The 19,851-nt window shown below is 43.8% G+C and overlaps 1 protein-coding gene across 6 annotated transcripts in view; it reads right to left on the minus strand.

Annotated features, from left to right (window-relative positions):
- LOC115154714 (kelch-like protein 13) overlaps positions 1-19,851 on the minus strand; it is a 107,177-nt gene that overhangs the window by 52,486 nt on the left and 34,840 nt on the right. The window contains exon 1 of one of the 6 annotated variants that reach the window (XM_029701215.1): positions 6,037-6,134. The exons of the other annotated variants lie outside the window; for them this stretch is intronic. Coding sequence (XP_029557075.1) covers positions 6,037-6,134 — 98 coding nt within the window. Of the gene's footprint in view, positions 1-6,036; positions 6,135-19,851 lie in introns of those variants that run through there. 6 annotated transcript variants of the gene reach the window in all.

The raw sequence follows: 19,851 nt of genomic DNA on the forward strand, positions 1-19,851 counted from the left end.
AGTTAAGTGAATAAATGATGGTTAATAAGTGATAAGCAGTAATGGACAGCCACGACCATCATGGGACTTGTATTAATTGTTTTAGTGTGTGTTGTTACAGCATTCAACCCACATAATGCATAGTCCCTTTAGTGTTTAAAGATAATCGAAACCAAAAACTGCGATTATTTTTGAGCCGAACCCAAACAACCTCAAAAAGCACTGATCGCTCAGCACTAGTCTCTATGCACACTCACAGGACCCTACACAGTCACGCACTCCAACACACACATTCATTTGCTCACACACACATTCATTTGCTCACACACGCAGAACATGCACACACATTTATACTGACTCTACACACACACACTCATTCACGATATACGCTGCTGCTACTCTGTATCATATATCCTGATGCCTAGTCACCTTACCCTATACATATCTACCTCTATCACTCCAGTAGCCCTGCACATTGTAAACATGCTACTGGAACTGACCCTGTGTATATAGCTTAATAACTTCCTTGTGTTCTTATTTTTAATGTATTTTTGTTCCACCTGGTGTTATTTTTACTATATTGACTACTGCAGCGTTGGGTTTAGCGCTTGCAAGAAAGGCATTTCACTGTACTTGTGCACGTGACATTAAAACGAGAAACTTACCACATGTAATGAATTGCATGATATTGATAAAGAAATGAAGCCTGTTTTGTTGCAATGTTCTAAGGTAGACCTACTGTACTTTTATATTTGTATGAGAGGGTCAGTCGTTCATTTTTGATAGGTTAATGTTACTTGATGGCGACGTGCTTTTAGCAACTCTGCGCTTTTGTCTTGAAGCTAAAATGTAATGAGTGTAGCCTACAGGTGAGAAAATAAACCCTTCAAGTGTCTGCACATGCTTGTGAATTATTGCTTTGTTCAAGAGTGTAATATGGTTTGGTTGCATTATTCAATAGCTTAGTGTAATATATTTCAGAAAAAACTGTCATTGTTGAATAGTTTGTGCTTGCTGGCTAGTGGCTACTGTGATATTTACGGTCATTTAGAGCTGCTGACCAAGAATGTCGCATTGCCAGCGACAACGACAGGTAAGGCAAGGATGTAATGTGAATTTAAAACTAGAAATCTTTCGCCACCCCGCTCCTCAGACTCTCCTTCATATCTCTTAGTGGGAATAGGGCCTTAGAATATCAAAATAGAGACAATCCCTTTATAGAACTGCAGCAAAGAAACACACAACTCCACTACCACCACAAACACCAACAAAAGATAGCTAATTGTCTCCCCCCAGGGACCTGGTTATCAGTATAATTAAATGGCTCGATACTGTGCAGCATACCACACCAACCAAAGCTGCAAGTTCAGTTTAACAAAGCTGTAGTTTGAGCATGGTTTCCCACAAACACCAAAACAGGCTGAAATCAAATCAAGCTTTCATTATCCAGCAGACATGGAACGCAATGTGCTTTACAGGAAAAAAAACAATGATACCATTTGCTACCTGGGCTGCACCTCATGGTGGAAAAAGCCAACAATTAAACCCTGCCTGTGTCATCCTGTGCCATATGACTTCCAGTCCAACAGTACCACAAAGGAGATGAAAAAGACCCTGGGAAACCCAAATCACCTCCGTTCTCCTCTACTGTATCAAAGTTACAGAGGCAGACAGTGCACCGCTTCATAAAACCAGGACTTTGTTTCAGACAGGTGAGAGAAACGAGCAGCACAGTACCCAAATAGAGAATTAACATATTTTTTCAATCATTCATAATGATGAACTACAGTGTGTTCCAGGTACTGGTGAGAGAAGCAGCTGTGATGTGATTTCATGTTGTGCCAGACCTTCTGCTCCCTGCGAATCAGATTCACTGAAGAACTTAGCACATCCCAGTCTTTGATTACCCAACATCCCTTTTAACTTTGTTGGACCCGTCGGTCGCCTCTTAATTAAGCTTTGAGGGAGTGGCCAGATCAAACAGAAAGGTGTCTTTTTACTTTTTTTTATCCAACTACCTATAAAACCAGGACGTTGCTGACTAGAAGAGAATATATGGTTGACGGCTGTTAGTGTTTGTATCCATATGCAAAGAAGGCACCAAGCACTCGAATTAAGACAAAAACAACATTGATTCACTTACAGAAAATGTTACGTGCCTTACAATACTAGCTTTGAAGTCGCTCCCAATTTTTCACTTAGAAAAAAGTAGCTATGATGTAATATAAACAGCAGACACGCTTACTAATAGGAGGGTTCATTTAGACCGCAAACAGATGCCACTCCATTGTTAGGACGACATAGCAGCTACAAACACTGTTTGATTGATCATGCAACCCTCTGGTATCATCACATGCTATTTCACTACATGCAATTTGAGTGAAGGTTGGTGAGTATCTATTGAGAAAGATTACGCAAAGACAATTGACATTTCTGATATGAAGGAGAACAGACTTCCTAAGGTTTTTCAGTCGCGCATTATGAGTCACCACATCATGCACCAAATGTGCTTCCTGTGAAACACTAAGTCTTCCAGCATTCATCCAGCAGTATTATCAGCAGATTCTGGCTTTCATAATTTAAAAAGTCAGGAAGAAAGATATGCTAATGAAGACACAGAGCTGCCATCCTATCTGAGCGGTGGGGACATAAATAAACCTTGGGGGTGAGTACAGATTATGAGCAGGAGCCACACAAAACACACAGCAGCATATATTCTTCACTGACTGTCTCAGCGGCAGACGGCGCTGCATGCGTTTGACAACATTTTCTCGTAAAAGGAAAATTCTATTAAGAGACTTACCAACACTAATAAAATACCCACCCTCTCCAATCTCCCCCACCTGCACAGGCCTATATCCATTCACATAGATAACACATTCCAACTTCAGCTAGACTTCTATTTATATTTATGTAGAAAAGGTTAATTGTGGCCGTTTTGTGAACAGAAAAGTATGACTCATCAGAAAACACTGTCAGGGCAAGAGAGCAAGGACTCTGAAATTTAGAGAAGCCTTTCAAGCATTATTACGATTGTGTTGAAGATCCTGAGTATTGTGTAATCACATTTAGATTGGGTTTTTGAGGATGTGCTGTTCTCATTGTATAACCGTACTGAATTGACAGGCAGGGGCACAGAACATCTAGGCTTAATGAGTATTGGAGTGTTGTGGAAAACATTGGACAATCAAACAGGTCAAACCAGGAGAAAATGTGGTACTATTGGGTTTAGCTGCCTATCACAGTAGACTGGGGCCTGGGGGGTCCTATGGCATTGATGGCATTGCTGTACCTGCCAGGGTAGATACACACTCCCCTAGATACAACATTAATGTAAATGCGAAGGAGGGCCGAAGGGATTTTGTGTTTGTCAAAATCAACGTGGGCCAGAAAAGGGGCAGCTATTTGATATACATACTTTCCATCTAGTTTTAGATGAGTTTATTTACTATTTTTCTTAAATAACTATTTTCCCTCAGATGCTATTATACAGGGCTTTTTCCTAACCAGGAAATCAGGGTGTTGTGCTTATCCATACATCATGAAAAAAATCCACTTCCGTTTCATTTCTTGTCAATCTCCTTATAATTAGGCCTAGTAATGAAACGTTAGGCCTATGATGTAATTTCCTGAGCAGACCGTACAGCTTATACTAATTCGTCTTCTGGCCTTGTCTTTCAGTGGTTAACACAGAATAATCCTATGGACATTGGCTGAGGAATACAGATGGGGAAATGTTTAAGAATGATTATATAGTGCAAGCGTAAACAACTGAATATCATTGCTGGTTTTACCAGTGTCCTTGAGGCGAGGATGAAATGAACTGTTAAGGACTTGGAATTGCCATTGAACTTCCAGTTATTTCATGGCTTCCGGGCAGTGCACCTTAGCCATTCCTCCCAAGCATGAAATCTGCACCACAGGCAGAGGCTATATTTAGGCCTGAGTGAGATCACTGCAGACAAACACACAGACCAGGCTCCATTATAATCTCCAGCTAACACACAATCACACATTAATACACACCAGCTCTTCCTAAAATACTACCCTGTCCCTGGATCTCTGGTTAGATGTTAGCATACAGACATCCCCACATGCTGCTCTCTCCGTGTTGAAAACGGCCATATCTAGTGAAAGGGGAGAAGCTACGCACACAGATGGAGGCCATTCCGCTCCGTTACAGTAGGCTACATGGAGGAACCACAGAGGAACCTATAATGAGAGGGCTAACGTCACATCGGGCCATCTAAAAACACATCACACAACGTATAAAAGTCTAAATAGCAGCTGGGTCGGGCTGGGCAGGGCATGGCTCAGTATTAAATGTTACAGTTCCACTCTTTTTGTTTGTAATTTTTACAGGGGAAAGGCTATTTTGCTGCCCTAACGGAAGAGACAAAGAGCTATATGCAATGGTAAAATATGTTGGTTTATAGTCCTAGCCTAGGCCTGTACTTTAATGATAATTGAAAACCTAAATATATCATGTGAGAATTGGTGGCTTCAGCTTAATTTAAGCTTATAACCAGCACCCCATCAGGACTGGGGTCAAGTCCATCTCAATTCAAATCAATGTAGAAAATAAACTGTTTTATATACCATTACGGACACAGATATTGGTAGAAGTTTTTTGAAGAAAATGTTGAAAATTCATTTTTCCCATGCTGTCATTTTGGTTTAGTCTCGAGTCAGTGCACGTGAGAGTGCATTTATGTTCTGGAATGATTATCCTGAACATATCTCAGGCAGAGAATTGTTGTAACTGTACAACTGTGCACATTCAGACTAAATACATTTTCCTTTTACAGATTTACCTGCCATGCTATTTACCTCAAACACTGAATACTAGAACACTGAAGGTATATTCAGAATTTTGGGTACTGTGGGAATTTCTCAGTGTTCTATATGTTAATATAATTGTGTGGGTGGGAAAATTCATACATTCCATGCGTCTGTTTACTTAAGGGAGTTTACTCAAACAGGGCATGGACAACTGGAATTTCAACAAAAGGTACAGTATGCATCCACTCAGAAGGCATCTCTCTGGTTATAGAAAGGGAAGGTTAACTCATGATGTGCTTTGCTAGTCATGTAGGCTACATACTGCATTCAGAATTGAGACATTTTATGGTAATAAGCAGCAATGAATGATACAGAATGCACCTTTCAATATCTAATATAAATGGTCTATCTACTGTATGGTAAAGCATACGGAGACCGTCTCAATTCTTCTTGCTATAAAGAACTACAAACAGAGCCTGAAATTCCATTCAAAATATTCTGATAAAATGAAGCCAAAAATCACACACATTCATCAACAACCATGAGCCTTTCAATCTTGCCTGAAGTACGAAGCAATGTACCAACGTTAGTTTTCCCTTGACACTAGCCAGAATTGGCAGCATTGATATGGTCTTTGCTCCTGAGGATGCCAGTCCTCCAAACCAAATTAAGCCAGGTTACTGTTCACTAGTGAGGAGATAACCTGATCCCCCACCATTTACGTTCAGCTAGCCTAGCAGGGTGACTAACAGAGGACATGATAGGGTGGTATCTCTCACACAGTAGGGGGAGATGGAAGGAGGAGAGTCTGGATGCACCTTCCCTACTCTGCCCTCCCCCCTCCAGAGCAGCAGCAGCAGCAATAACTCCTAAACCAGGGTGCGCCAGGCACCCTGACAAAGGCATGCAGCCTCCTCCCAAGCTTGTTGTTGGCGGCCAGCAGTCTTTGCAGGCGGATAAACACAGCCCCAAGGAGGGCGGAGGGTGGCGGACGTGGTCCTGGCTCCTGAAAAATCTAAATGGGCCACGGCCATGGATAATGAGCCACACTGCTCTAGAGGACAGTGTTCCGCTAGTTGGCCAGGCACAAAGGAGGGTATTAAATCGACCGCTCTCGACACGCAACAATGCTCCCATCATATTCTGCCCAATTAGGCTGCAATGAGAGAGGGGGACACAACAACTGAAAAAGAAAGCAGAAAATACACCACCACCATAGCATGATGTGCATAACAAATGGTTATTTATTATGATGTGATTTTTGTCTTTACTCACATGTAGGCAGGAGAGAGCGGCGAGGACCTGGATGTCTTAAGAACTGGCACTGGGAATTTCCAGCTGACAGGAGAACCGCTTTTCCATTTCAACGGCATTTTGTTGTCACCAGCACGGAGCTACAGCGCTAACAACGGCAAAGAGCATTTCCACGAACAGGCTTCCAGCGAGGGCTTCCATCCCACTCTGCCCACTCGGATCAGAGGGAGGGACAGCAGCAGCGACAGGGGTGGAGTGATACAGGCAGCAGCAGTGCAGGCTACACACAGGTTTATGACACTAGTGGCAGCAGTGAGAAGACGCCAACGGATCCTATCTCCTGTGCCTACTGGGCCAACTCACAGTCATCTCCTGTTAGAGGGGGAAAAGCTCTCCGGTCCCGTTGCCCTTTGAGGCTGTGCCGACTCTAGCCCAGCAGCTCAACAACAGTGCCACCTTGTTAAAGGAGCGGCGACTGCAGTGCTGGGCTTGTTATAGGGAGAGGTGGAGGGAGGAGTAGATAAAGGGAGGGGGGAAAAACGCTAGCATCTGCCCACCCTTAGAGAGCAGTGCCTAAAATAACACTAGTTTACACTGGGATATAAAAAGGAAATTTAAAAAAATGACATTTGGATTTCTTTGAGAAATATCAAAGTAAATTTGGAGTCACGTGATGAAATGTGTCCTTGTCCTACTACGACTGGTCGGGAAAGCATGCAGTTTATTAGGCTACAGATTAAATAAATGGTGAACGTCACAGGGTGGTGAAAGTGCAAGGTGATGAACTTGACGCTCCTTTCCAATAAATATCGAGGTTCTTATTCTGGTGACATGATCATCGATGTTTGGCTGCCGTTAAATAAAAGATAATCTCTCTCTTTTGTCCATAATAATGTCATCATGAAAGCTATAGTTGGTCTCTAGCTAATGGCGCGGTGGCTAACAGTCTCTAGCTAACAGATAGCACTGGTGGCTAAGAGTCTCTAGCTAACAGATAGCGCTGGTGGCTAAGAGTCTCTAGCTAACAGATAGCGCTGGTGGCTAAGAGTCTCTAGCTAACAGATAGCGCTGGTGGCTAACAGTCTCTAGCTAACAGATAGCGCTGGTGGCTAACAGTCTCTAGCTAATGGCGTGGTGGCTAACAGTCTCTAGCTAATGGCGCGGTGGCTAACAGTCTCTAGCTAACAGATAGCGCTGGTGGCTAACAGTCTCTAGCTAATGGCACGGTGGCTAACAGTCTCTAGCTAACAGATAGCGCTGGTGGCTAACAGTCTCTAGCTAACAGATAGCGCTGGTGGCTAACAAATAGCGCTGGTTGCTAACAGTCTCTAGCTAACAGATAGCGCTGGTGGCTAACCGTCTCTAGCTAACAGATAGCGCTGGTGGCTAACCGTCTCTAGCTAACAGATAGCGCTGGTGGCTAACAGTCTCTAGCTAACAGATAGCGCTGGTGGCTAACAGTCTCTAGCTAACAGATAGCGCTGGTGGCTAGAACTCACGTGCCACTACAAGAGTGGGCACACTCGCTATAAAACGCAAACATTTCATAGTTAAAAACTCAGTAGAGTTCAAATAAGATGGAAACCCATTTAACTTGTATATATTTAACAGCAAAAGGTATTTCTATGTGCACTACGTTATCACACACAGCCTTTTATCTGCAACAAGTCAATTTGATGGAAACATCTCTGGTGGGAGAAAAAATAAATCATATTGTCTTTATGCGGATTTTTGAATATTTCCATGAAAATCTGTTGCCAATTGGATGGAAACCTAGCTAGTGTGACTTCACACACACCTGCATAGGTGTAATTCCAAGTGGGACAGAGAGTATATCATAAAAATATCATTACAGTTCTATGGACTTGAGGGAATGTATATTCCCCACTCCGATGAGCCTAATATGCAAGCATGGCAGATTGTACACTGGTATACACAATGAACATTTCATCTCTCATTCCATTGGACTCATCCAGTTAGAGTGCCCCCTCAAAATGTGTCCCCTGCATGGCTGTCATCCACCGAGCCCTCTAGCAGGAACACAGTGTGCAGTCAGGCTTGGCCTTGCCTGAGGCAGCCAGCTGATCAAGATGAAACACTGAAACTCCTCTCCTCTTAAGATCAACATCCACCCAAGCACTGTGAGCAAAATAAAAGCCAAGAATAGAGCGCTGTGCAGCTCATTTCCACGATTACAGTTCCTCTTGTCTGAAGAGCTCTGAAGGCCCTGTCAAGAAATCTATAGCAATGTCAATTCCTGTGCGCCAGTTCCTCTTAGCCCGCTCTCTATCCCTTTGTTTCAACACACTTCTCAAATCTCTTCTACTCACAACGTCGTGAAAAATGACCCCTTGTGGAGCTGGGACCCCTATAGTCACTCCTCTCCTGCTTTCTAACTCTGAAGCCTTAGGGAATGTCTTCCAACCTGCCCTTAATCCCTCCCTCTAGGTTGACTCACTATCCCGTCCCATAACGAGGGAGAATATCACAAGTAGAACCACTGCAGGTATTTTCACAGGAGCCATGATGTCTTGGGCCACTTATTCACTGTGGAGATCATTCAACAAAGGACACAGCCAGGTCTGTCAGGCAGGGTGGTCATGTGCTCGGTTTCGGCCTGTGGTTTCAAAGGATGGCAGGGAGAATCTTTTTTTAATCTTTTTACAGACAAAGGAAACCAGGAGATTAAAAAGCCTTTTGTCAGATGAGTGGGGATGGTGCTGAGCCAGATGTCAGCACATAAAAAAAAGATATAATAATTAATGGTGTCTGAGTGAACAAAGCATGGTTGAAGATGTTCATTCTTACCTGCTCTGTCTCCATACACAAACCAATTAATAACAGAGAGTGAACAAACACACCAAGACTGCCTCCGGATCAGAAAACTGAGCTCCACGTGCAGGTTACAGGAAACTGCACTACAGCCTGTTTCTAGAGCGCTTAAGCTGCAACTCTTTATGTAGGCGCATACCTAAATCAAATTGGAGAGGAGAGGGAAAACATCTCAACATGGATCTGTCATGACACCAGATAGCCCTAAATGCAGAGTTGCACATTTAAAAAGACTGAGCTAATTATTTCACAATCATTGTAATGTTTCATCATGGAACCTATACCTTTTACAAAAACAGAATGTCATCCGAACATCGATTGAAGAAACTGCATCATTATTACCACCACAAAGCAACTGTTTGACTTCTGCCCTGCCAGCCACAACTGAGCAGCACTATAAAGCACAAGATAGGCTGGGAACAAAGAGGGGAGGAGGCAGCACTGATAGCCTGATCCTCCATAACCAAACTGCTCCAGTTATTAGAGTAAAGCCTGACAATGGCTGCATTTATCAGAGCCACGATGAGCATCGATCTGTGGGCTTCTTTCAGAGGCCATTAGGGCCGCGGCGAGAGCGATAGAGTGCGCGCGAGAGCGAAACTCCTGAGCTCTGCAGACACACCAACCCAACAGCCCTGGAAGACAGGCCAAAAGTCAGGAACACACCCTCACTGTGCTGGAACACAGCTGTACTCTCTCGGAGTCACACTATAACACACACCCCATCACAGTTCTGGCAGGAACACACTGTACTAAAATAACACATACACTGTATTGAAGGTGTTGACCATCCACACATTTGCTTGCCCATAAGATTGTTTTGCATTGCTTTTTGTGCACCATGCCTATGTCTGACATTTGTACTGGCCAGTAGGTGTGTGTACACGCCTGTATGAGCATAAAAGGAACAGACAAGACGGCCCTCAAGATTCTGACTCTAGAACAGACGAACGTATACCATCTACTGGATGCAGAAGGAACTGTGCCCGTCTAAATACCAGACACACCCTCAAGCAGCTGACTGCACATGCTGTCACCACCACACAAAGTGGTTCCTCATCCCATCTTTTACATTTTAGTCATTTAGCAGACACTCTTACCCAGAGTGACTTACAGTAGTGAGTGCTGTGAGAGAAATTACAAGGTTATGTTATAATATTGTTATTGCATCAAATGGTTGTTTTATGGAATAGAATAGTGGGTTCTTAGAACACTTTCATCTGTGTGTGTTCTACTGAGGATGGGCCTCTGGGAGATTTAACACTGACCGGAGATTTACCAGGTCTTTGTTTGATAAGCCTAACAACACTGCATTCCAGAACATGAGTTAATGTTTCTGTACTGGGGTATCAGGGGGAAATGGCTCCCGTATGGAGTTGGGGGGCCAGGTGGAAATGGCTCCAGTATGGAGTTGGGGGGCCAGACCCTGGTCTCTACACAACAACAACTGTTTTATACAGCAGATACTGTCTGCTGTGAATTATAAGTATCTTTTATACAAATCTTAGTCTTGTGACCCATTCCATACATCTGTTGTTTGTCATGTAGACTGGAGGGGGTGTATCTTGGCTATAAAAGACCTTTGAACCTTTGTCTCAGGGCTCTCAACGAATCACCTGAGAGTGATTTGTCGACCAGCCATCATTATCGTAGAACACTCAATCGATTCACTTTGTGTGTGTGTGTGTTGTATTGACCTGCTCCCTTATTAATAAGTGAATAGAGATTTAGTTTAAGTATGACTCTGACTTTTGTGATAGGTTTTTCTCTCCTAATTTGATAGTAAAGAAATTAACCACCACAGTGCATACATTTTTTGTACTGGTCCCCCGCGGGAATCAAACCCACAACCATGGTTATTACAATCGCCATGCTCTACCAACAGCCAAATGGGTTCATCACATCTGACAGTCTATCCAGCTGTCACAGGAATGGAAAAACATTGATGACACCAAAGTGAAGAGCCCAGAGGGCACAGCAGATCAAATCAATCAAAATGTCAGTTATAAGTGACTTAGAATCGCTCTCCCTCAACAACAACACTCTGCTGTCTACATTTGGATAGATTCAACTAAGAAGAATCATGTAAAAAACAAAAAGCAAAGGCCCTAAACATCATTGATCAGAAAATAATCTGCATTAGGCATTATCAAAGCATTTCTGGGGTGAGAAATAGTTCTGCTGAAAGTGCTAGTTGAGAGAAACTCACCCAGCGTAGAAAATCTCAGACTGTGGTAGCGAAAGCAGAAAAGGGGCGTTAGCCTGGCATCAGAGGGATCGGTGATGAAAGCAGAGGCCCAGCAGGTGCTGAAGACGGAGGAGCTCTGCTGAGGGGTGCAGCAGCAGCAGGCAGCTTAGAACCAAGCTAAAGGAGCCTGCCTCTACCCCAGGAACACACTATGAATGCCTTCTCACATTCTCTGTTTTGGAACATCTCCTTTTTAGTCATGATCCACTTTTAGCCAAACAACACAAACTCTGGCGAGGCCCGAATAAAACAAACCAAGGAGTAGTGAAATAGTACTGGTACTAGTATTAGGTGTAACTGGTTAGTGTTTCACTGATTGTTTTACCTTTCACATTAATGGTCGATGAGATTTATCTTTCTTAAACATCTTTTAAGTGGGATGTAGGGATGCTATTGGTTAACCGTTAGTTGTTGAAAATAAATTTGACCAGTCATGCTTTTCAGACTATAGGTTCATTTGCATAATAATTAAATTGGTGCCAGAATTCAACAACTGGAAAAGTGTCGGAGTCAACTGGAATTAGTATTTAGCTGAAAACAGTCATGTACAGTGAGTGAGTTTATTGAGTTAGAAAGTAGCTTTCTTACGTCAACGAATGACTGTCTCTAGCCACGAGCAAGACAGAGCGGAGACTCGTCGCTTGGCTACTCACAGACACAGGCTGCAGGGAGCAATGTGAGAGAGGAGCAGCATGAAGCAGCTAACAAGAACAGCTACAGTATTAAGCTAGCAACCAAAAAAAAGTTTCACAGCTTTTCTCTCCTGTTCTACTGGTTTTCATATCAACTTTCTTTCGTTGTCCAGAGGCCAAAGGCACAATCCTAGTCATATTAACAACCCATCCAAGTTGTGGCATATTTACATTATCCCTCTTTCTACGTTTCAAACGGATATCTTCATCTGTCACATAAAACGGCTCGAATCAGGTGCTTCTTTGAGAACAGCGTTTCCCTGCATATTCCATTTTCGCAAATGTTTGAAAATGATATATCACATTGAAGTATTACATTGACTGATTCATTACAATAGTTCCATGTTCAATAATATGAGACGATAGGCTTGCTATTGTCGCACATTTTTTACTTACTAACTTAAAAATGGCCATTCCTTGTACACATGCACAGCTAATTCAACATCAGACACACCATAACTTCAAATACTAGCGATTGGAGGACCAAATCCCCTCTAGCTCTAAATTGAAATGGACTGGAAAATAGTGTAAGTTTTGCAAATAAATACACCCTTCTAGCTAGCTGACCACCGATTTTCATTACAATTTAAATAAGTAAAGTTACTTTATGAGAGTTTTCGAAATAATTATATAAACATGTTGTGGGACACGCGGTATATTATAAAATTCGACTGCGCGACAGACCACACTATTTAATATCCAACTTTTAACCCCTGAAATATAGCGAACGGATTTGCTAATGTTGCTAGCTTACAGTACTATGATGGACACCTTCTTCACTTCTTATGAAAAGCACTTGGAGGAGAGTGGGTTGAGGGAGAAACCCAGACAAATCTATAACTACAATGAGTCTCGGTTTTGTAGCGACCAGATCAGGCACAAAGTGCTGGCTCCCCTGTACCAGCAGGCTCCAGGGACCAAGGGGCACATTACAGAGCTGGCCTGCTTCAATGCAGCTGGGGAGGACGTCCCCTAAGTGTTTCCTTGGCGGCCACTACACACTGGGAGGCCCCCCCGAGCCTTGTATGGACGGTCAAACTGTGGTTACATTGACATGGACCTGTTCAAGAAGTGGTTTCAACACTTCATTAAGCATGTTGTCTAGGAGGGTCCTCTCCGATGGGCACAAGAGCCACATGGACCCGGAGGTGCTCGAGGCGGCACTAAGGGAGAGGGTTATACTTCTTTGTCTTCCACCACACTGTACCCATGTCCTGCAGCCGCTGGACTTGGCATATTTTGGCCCTTTAAAGGCTGAGTTCTTCAAGGTAGCTGGAGTCCTCAGCCATTTTGACCACTCCTACATGGTAAACAAATCAGAATTTGCCAGAGTATTCCGCTACCCTACCAGGACAGCAAGGACATGCGCTATGTAGTGGAAGGGTTTAAGAAGTGTGGCCTCTTCCCTTTTGTCCCTTCAGCCATAGAAGGGTCCCGTTGGATGTAGTCTTGGTCCCAACAGTGTCCTAGCACCGCCTCTCCTGGAACCAGTAGCCCTGTGCCGTCCAGCAGCACCTCCTCCCCAATGACCACAGAGGGACCCTCAGCCCCTGCTCCAGTCCCAGCCATAAGAGAGGTCAGGCTGATAGGGAAGGACATAGGGAAAATTCTTACCTTCCTAAAGCATCGGCCAGACTGATACAGAAGACTTCCTGTGGTCGCCACATGCCTCACCGGGGAGGAATACAAGCACCAGTGGAGAGGGGTGAGTAGGAAAGGGCAGAGGAGAAAGAGTGTCGGGCAGTCTTCAGAACACAAAGGGCACAGGAGAGGGCTGCCATGGATGAGAGCGTCAACGCCATTGCCTCTGCTGGACCCACCACTGGAACCACTCCTGACAGCTGCATCACCACCGCCAGTGCTTCCCAGTGTGCAACACCTGTAGGAGCCGCCGGAGTCCCCAGCTGCAGAAGGCGGCCAGGGTATGCTCCCTCAGCCACATCGTCGTCAGCCCATCAACCCCAGCATTACAAACACCAGCTCTTCCAAGCCATCGTCGGCGGTTTGATCCACCACCAGCCCCCGTCTGTCACCACCGAAGCGGCCTCCTCTGGACCAACTACCTCCTCAATCTCCCCTGGTCAAACCGTCACAGCAGCCTTGTCTGGTGTCCTGGCCCCTGCAATTCGAATACAGCCACCTCCACAGGTAAACACACGTAATTTTTTTTGAAAATGTTTTAAATAATCTCTTTACATATCTACAGTCCACAACACCAGCCCACAAGGCATGTCCACCTCCTCCAAAACGTCTGCAGCTTCCTCCAGAGGAGGTATTCACAAACTGGGGTATGCGCAATGCCGTCGGGGGTACGCCAAATAAAAACATGATTCACCGTTATATTTTCCAATGGGGCTATACATTTGGGTGAGGTTTTTTATTCCCTGAGTACTCTTGTTTCACTGCCAAAAATACAATTAAATATATTGTGTTCAGTGAAATAACAACAATGTCAAATAAAGGTAGCCTAGACAAATAATTAACATCCAATCACATTAACCGTTACTCTCTTGTGGGAATTCCACTAACGGTCCGTATGTAGTTAAACTTAGCTGCTGCTCATTTAGTTTCCTTGAAAATTGATAGATGGTTAAAAAAAGTAAGGCCCGCGTCCATAGACACACATACCAGCAGTACTACACCTGCACCTGTCGACGAAACAAGTTGTTCTGCTTCCACGAGCACATCCAACGCTAGCATCAGTAATTCTACATTTGTTGTTAGCCCAGCTAGCATGGACACCGACAGTTGTGAATCTGATGCAGCCGAAGAGCTACTGCCCCCTTACCCGGGAAAGCACCGAACAGACAGGGACGTTGGACCATCGAAGAGGCGCAAATATGATGAGAACTACATTGATTTGGGGTTCACTTATTTTGGGAGTAGTGCCTTTCCTCAGCCACAGTGTGTTAAATGTGCAAAAGTACTATCTCACAACTCGATGAAACCTTGCGCAGACATTTAGAAACAAAACAATGCAATTTGAAAAATAAGCCACGGGAGTTTTTTGAGCGAGAATTAAGATGACTTTCGAGTAGTAAGACATGTATAAAAGCAACAGATACCATTAATAAGAAGGGGCTAGAAGCGTCTAATATGGTGAGCTTCTCTGTCCTGCCGATGCATGGAAAATCCCGCTATAAGCTCTACATTATCTGTGTCGTCGTTCAGTCACGACTCATGAAAGATAAGATGTTACAGATTTGAATGTTCCGTTGGCCAATAGTACGGATGGTAGTGGAATTTTACTCACTCGCCTACGAATTCTCAGAAGGCAGCCCGACCTCCGCCACCTCCTCCAGCGCAGCCATCTCCTCCAGCGCCATTCTTCAAATTAAAGTTTAATTTGATGTAAATTAGACATTTTAAGAGTCCAAGGAGTGCGCACCAGGCTACGCAATGAAAAGATGACAGGCAAGTTAATTGTTTTCAATCGGAAGGCTAGCAAACTAGTCAACTATCTAGTAAACACTTCAGATACAAGGTTGGCGTCTATTTTTTTAACAGAACTAAATAGATATATCTTGTAATTGAACAAAGTATTAAGGTGGCCAATAATTGGGGAGTGTATGCCGATAATATGGGATGTATTTTTTAGCTAAACCACTTATCAAAAAGCTGATAGTATTTCCACTGAAATGTCAAACATGCTAATTGCTAACCCATTAGCGAACATTTTTACAACACCAATAATGACAAAAACATTGACGTCTTGATCACAGGATAATACATTTCTTAAACGCTGTTGAATATGGCGATAATATGGGATTCCACGCTAGTATTTTCTGTTGGTCATGTCATTTTACTGTTTGGAACAAATTTAACCTTAGCAAAATTGACCGAAATGTGTATCCCTAGTGTGATGAGATTAGCCTCATCTGCATAATCACTAGGTAGTTGCCTCTAATTTGGACAGCCTCAGTCAGAGTATAAAGCATACGGACATAGGCTAGGTCAAAGTGATCACTGCCTCATTGCCTGCATCCGTAATGGGTCAGCGGTCAAACAACCTCCACTCATCACTGTCAAACGCTCCCTGAAACACTTCAGCGAGCAAGCCTCTCTTATCGACCTGGCCCGGGTATCCTGGAAGGATATTGACCTCATCCCGTCAGTAGAGGATGCCTGGTTATTTTTTTTAAATGCCTTCCTCACCATCTTAAATAAGCATGGCCCATTCAAGAAATGTAGAACCAGGAACAAATATAGCCCTTGGTTCTCTCCAGACCTGACTGCCCTTAACCAACACAAAAACATCCTGTGTCGTTCTGCATTAGCATCGAACAGCCCCCATGATATGCAACTTTTCAGGAAAGTTAGAAACCAATATACACAGGCAGTTAGAAAAGCCAAGGCTAGCTTTTTCAAGCAGAAATTTGCTTCCTGCAACACAAAAACAAAAAAGTTCTGGGACACTGTAAAGTCCATGGAGAATAAGAACACCTCCTCCCAGTTGCCCACTGCACTGAGGATAGGAAACTCTGTCACCACCGATAAATCCACTATAATTGAGAATTTCAATAAGCATTTTTCTACGGCTGGCCTTGCTTTCTACCTGGCTACCCCTACCGCGGTCAACAGCATTGCACCCCCCACAGCTACTCACCCAAGCCTTCCCCATTTCTTCTTCTCCCAAATCCAGTCAGCTGATGCTCTGAAAGAGCTGCAAAATCTGGACCCCTACAAATCAGCCGGGCTAGAAAATCTGGACCCTTTCTTTCTAAAATTATCTGCCGAAATTGTTGCAACCCCTATTACTAGCATGTTCAACCTCTCTTTCGTGTCATCTGAGATTCCCAAAGATTGGAAAGCAGCTGCGGTCATCCTCCTCTTCAAAGGGGGGGACACTCTTGACCCAAACTGCTACAGACCTATATCTATCCTACCCTGCCTTTCTAAGGTCTTCGAAAGCCAAGTCAACAAACAGATTACCGACCATTTCGAATCCCACCGCACCTTCTCTGCTATGCAATCTGGTTTCAGAGCTGGTCATGGGTGCACCTCAGCCACGCTCAAGGTCCTAAACAATATCGTAACCGCCATCGATAAGAAACAATACTGTGCTGCCGTATTCATCGACCTGGCCAAGGCTTTCGACTCTGTCAATCACCACATCCTCATCGGCAGACTCAACAGCCTTGGTTTCTCAAATGATTGCCTCGCCTGGTTCACCTACTACTTCTCTGATAGAGTTCAATGTGTCAAATCGGTTGGCCTGTTGTTCGGGCCTCTGGCAGTCTCTATGGGGGTGCCACAGGGTTCAATTCTTGGGCCAATTATTTTCTCTGTATACATAAATGATGTCGCTCTCGCTGCTGGTGAGTCTCTGATCCACCTCTATGCAGACAACACCATTCTGTATACTTCTGGCCCTTCTTTGGACACTGTGTTAATAACCCTCCAGACGAGCTTCAATGCCATACAACTCTCCTTCCGTGGCCTCCAACTGCTCTTAAATACAAGTAAAACTAAATGCATGCTCTTCAACCGATCGCTGCCTGCACCTGCACGCCCGTCCAGCATCACTACTCTGGACGGTTCTGACTTAGAATATGTGGACAACTACAAATACCTAGGAGTCTGGTTAGACTGTAAACTCCCCTTCCAGACTCACATCAAACATCTCCAATCCAAAGTTAAATCTAGAATTGGCTTCCTATTTCGCAACAAAGCATCCTTCACTCATGCTGCCAAACATACCCTCGTAAAACTGACCATCCTACCGATCCTCGACTTCGGCGATGTCATTTACAAAATAGCCTCCAATACCCTACTCAATAAACTGGATGCAGTCTATCACAGTGCCATCCGTTTTGTCACCAAAGCCCCATATACTACCCACCACTGCGACCTGTACGCTCTCGTTGGCTGGCCCTCGCTTCATACTCGTCGCCAAACCCACTGGCTCCAGGTCATCTACAAGACCCTGCTAGGTAAAATCCCCCTCATCTCAGCTCACTGGTCACCATAGCAGAACCCACCTGTAGCACGCGCTCCAGCAGGTATATCTCTCTGGTCACCCCCAAAGCCAATTCCTCCTTTGGCCATCTCTCCTTCCAGTTCTCTGCTGCCAATGAATGGAACGAACTACAAAAATCTCTGAAACTGGAAACACTTATCTCCCTCACTAGTTTTAAGCACCAGCTGTCAGAGCAGCTCACAGATCACTGCACCTGTACATAGCCAATCTATAATTTAGCCCAAACAACTACCTCTTCCCCTACTGTATATATTTATTTATTTAGTTCCTTTGCACCCCATTAATTCTACTTTGCACTTTCTTCCACTACAAATCTACCATTCCAGTGTTTTACTTGCTATATTGTATTTACTTTGCCACCATGGCCTTTTTTGCTTTACCTCCCTTATCTCACCTAATTTGCTCACATTGTATATAGACTTATTTTTCTACTGTATTATTGACTGTATGTTTGTTTTACTCCATGTGTAACTCTGTGTTGCCTACCTGGTTAAATAAAGGTGGAGAGAAAAAAAAGGGGAAAAAAAGAAATTCAGGGCAATACAACAACAAAAAACATTACATAAAGAACATTGACAAATTGACCATACCCATCATCACACCATATGTGGTTGAGGACAGAAGGGTCTGCTTTAGAAAATACACATTTACCCCTGTGTTACAGGGTTGAGTAGACACCCGATTTAGGTCCTTGAAAGTTCATGTGTGGTCAGCCGAAGAACTGCATACGGATGTAGATATGCCCATTGGCGTGCATCAACGCAAGAGCTTAACGGACACGGGGGAACAAACCTTGCCAACGGCACACTTTCCCGTGCCTAGAAGAGTCAACTGTCCGTCTTAATAGAAGGTTTGCAGCAGTCTAGTGTTTGCTGGCAAAAAACTGTGGCATCAGGAGTATCAACTTGCCAAGTGACACACTGAAATGTTTCCCCCTTTCAGGTACATTGTTACTACCTCAATCAAGACATAAAATGTCAATTTTAGTGAACCTGCTTACATCCAAAATATACTTTGCTCAGCACAGCATAAAAGAGAGAAATATATAACGCCTCAACTCCCACAACATACCCCTCTAAAACCCAGTCATGGAGCTAACAAGCTGGTGTATGATTTATTCATTACCATAGCATTCAAAATAGTGATGCTATAGAGCTGAAACTACTGTTGGTTGGGAGGGGGAATGACGACAAACCCATTATATCGTGTCAATAATAATTGGCAATCTGTGTGTTTGATTAAGCCATCAACCTCCTCCCCTCAGCTTATAGCCTTTCCTCTTGCTTCACTACACCACGTAGTACAGTCCAGAAGCATGCACTCTGGTCAAAGACTGCCATTGCCTAGCAACCACTTTCATGATGCTCGTTAGGAGGCGGCTAGCTGCGTGACAGCAGAGGGACATGCTGTTCCAGCAGACAAACTACTGCTAAGCTTCAAAAGTACTGGGGACAATATAAATAAGGGAAGACAATACATCTACATGCCTGAAGCACTGCCCTTAAATACAACAGATATTATGGTCGTGAAAATGGCTGGAGGCAGGATTAGGTTAGACGTAACACCTACTGTTATTTTTTTTTTTTAAAACAGTATACTTCAGTAGTCAGAGCTCACCGTCCTAATATACCATAGGCCTAAATGCACTGGTGCAGTTAGAGCAGAACCTGTAACATAAAAAGCATTTCCAGTTGAGGCACTCCACTAAGATGTTCATGAAGTGCTCTGAGAAGACAAAAATCACTGAACAGCTGCAGCAACACACAAAAAGGCACAAAGGACAGGGGCTTAGAGAAATCTTGCTGACACTACAGCAGCACCAGAGAGGACACAGAGAAAAGATAGTCAAGAGAGCAGCATAATTTATGCAAAAAGATTGTCAACAGTCATTGTGAGTAATCTCCCCTGGCGCTCCACAATCACACAACTTCCTACTTCATTAGCGTTACCGATGGTTGCTGACTTGCGGAGAAAAACCCACTCACAGCTTAAGGCATTAGTCACCTGGTACAAAAACAACACGTCCTATACAGGGAGCAAAGTTAGCCCACACACACACACACACACACACACACACACACACA

This window comes from Salmo trutta, chromosome 19 (genome assembly GCF_901001165.1).
Source record: "Salmo trutta chromosome 19, fSalTru1.1, whole genome shotgun sequence".
In the NCBI taxonomy this organism is placed as follows: Eukaryota; Metazoa; Chordata; class Actinopteri; order Salmoniformes; family Salmonidae; genus Salmo; species Salmo trutta.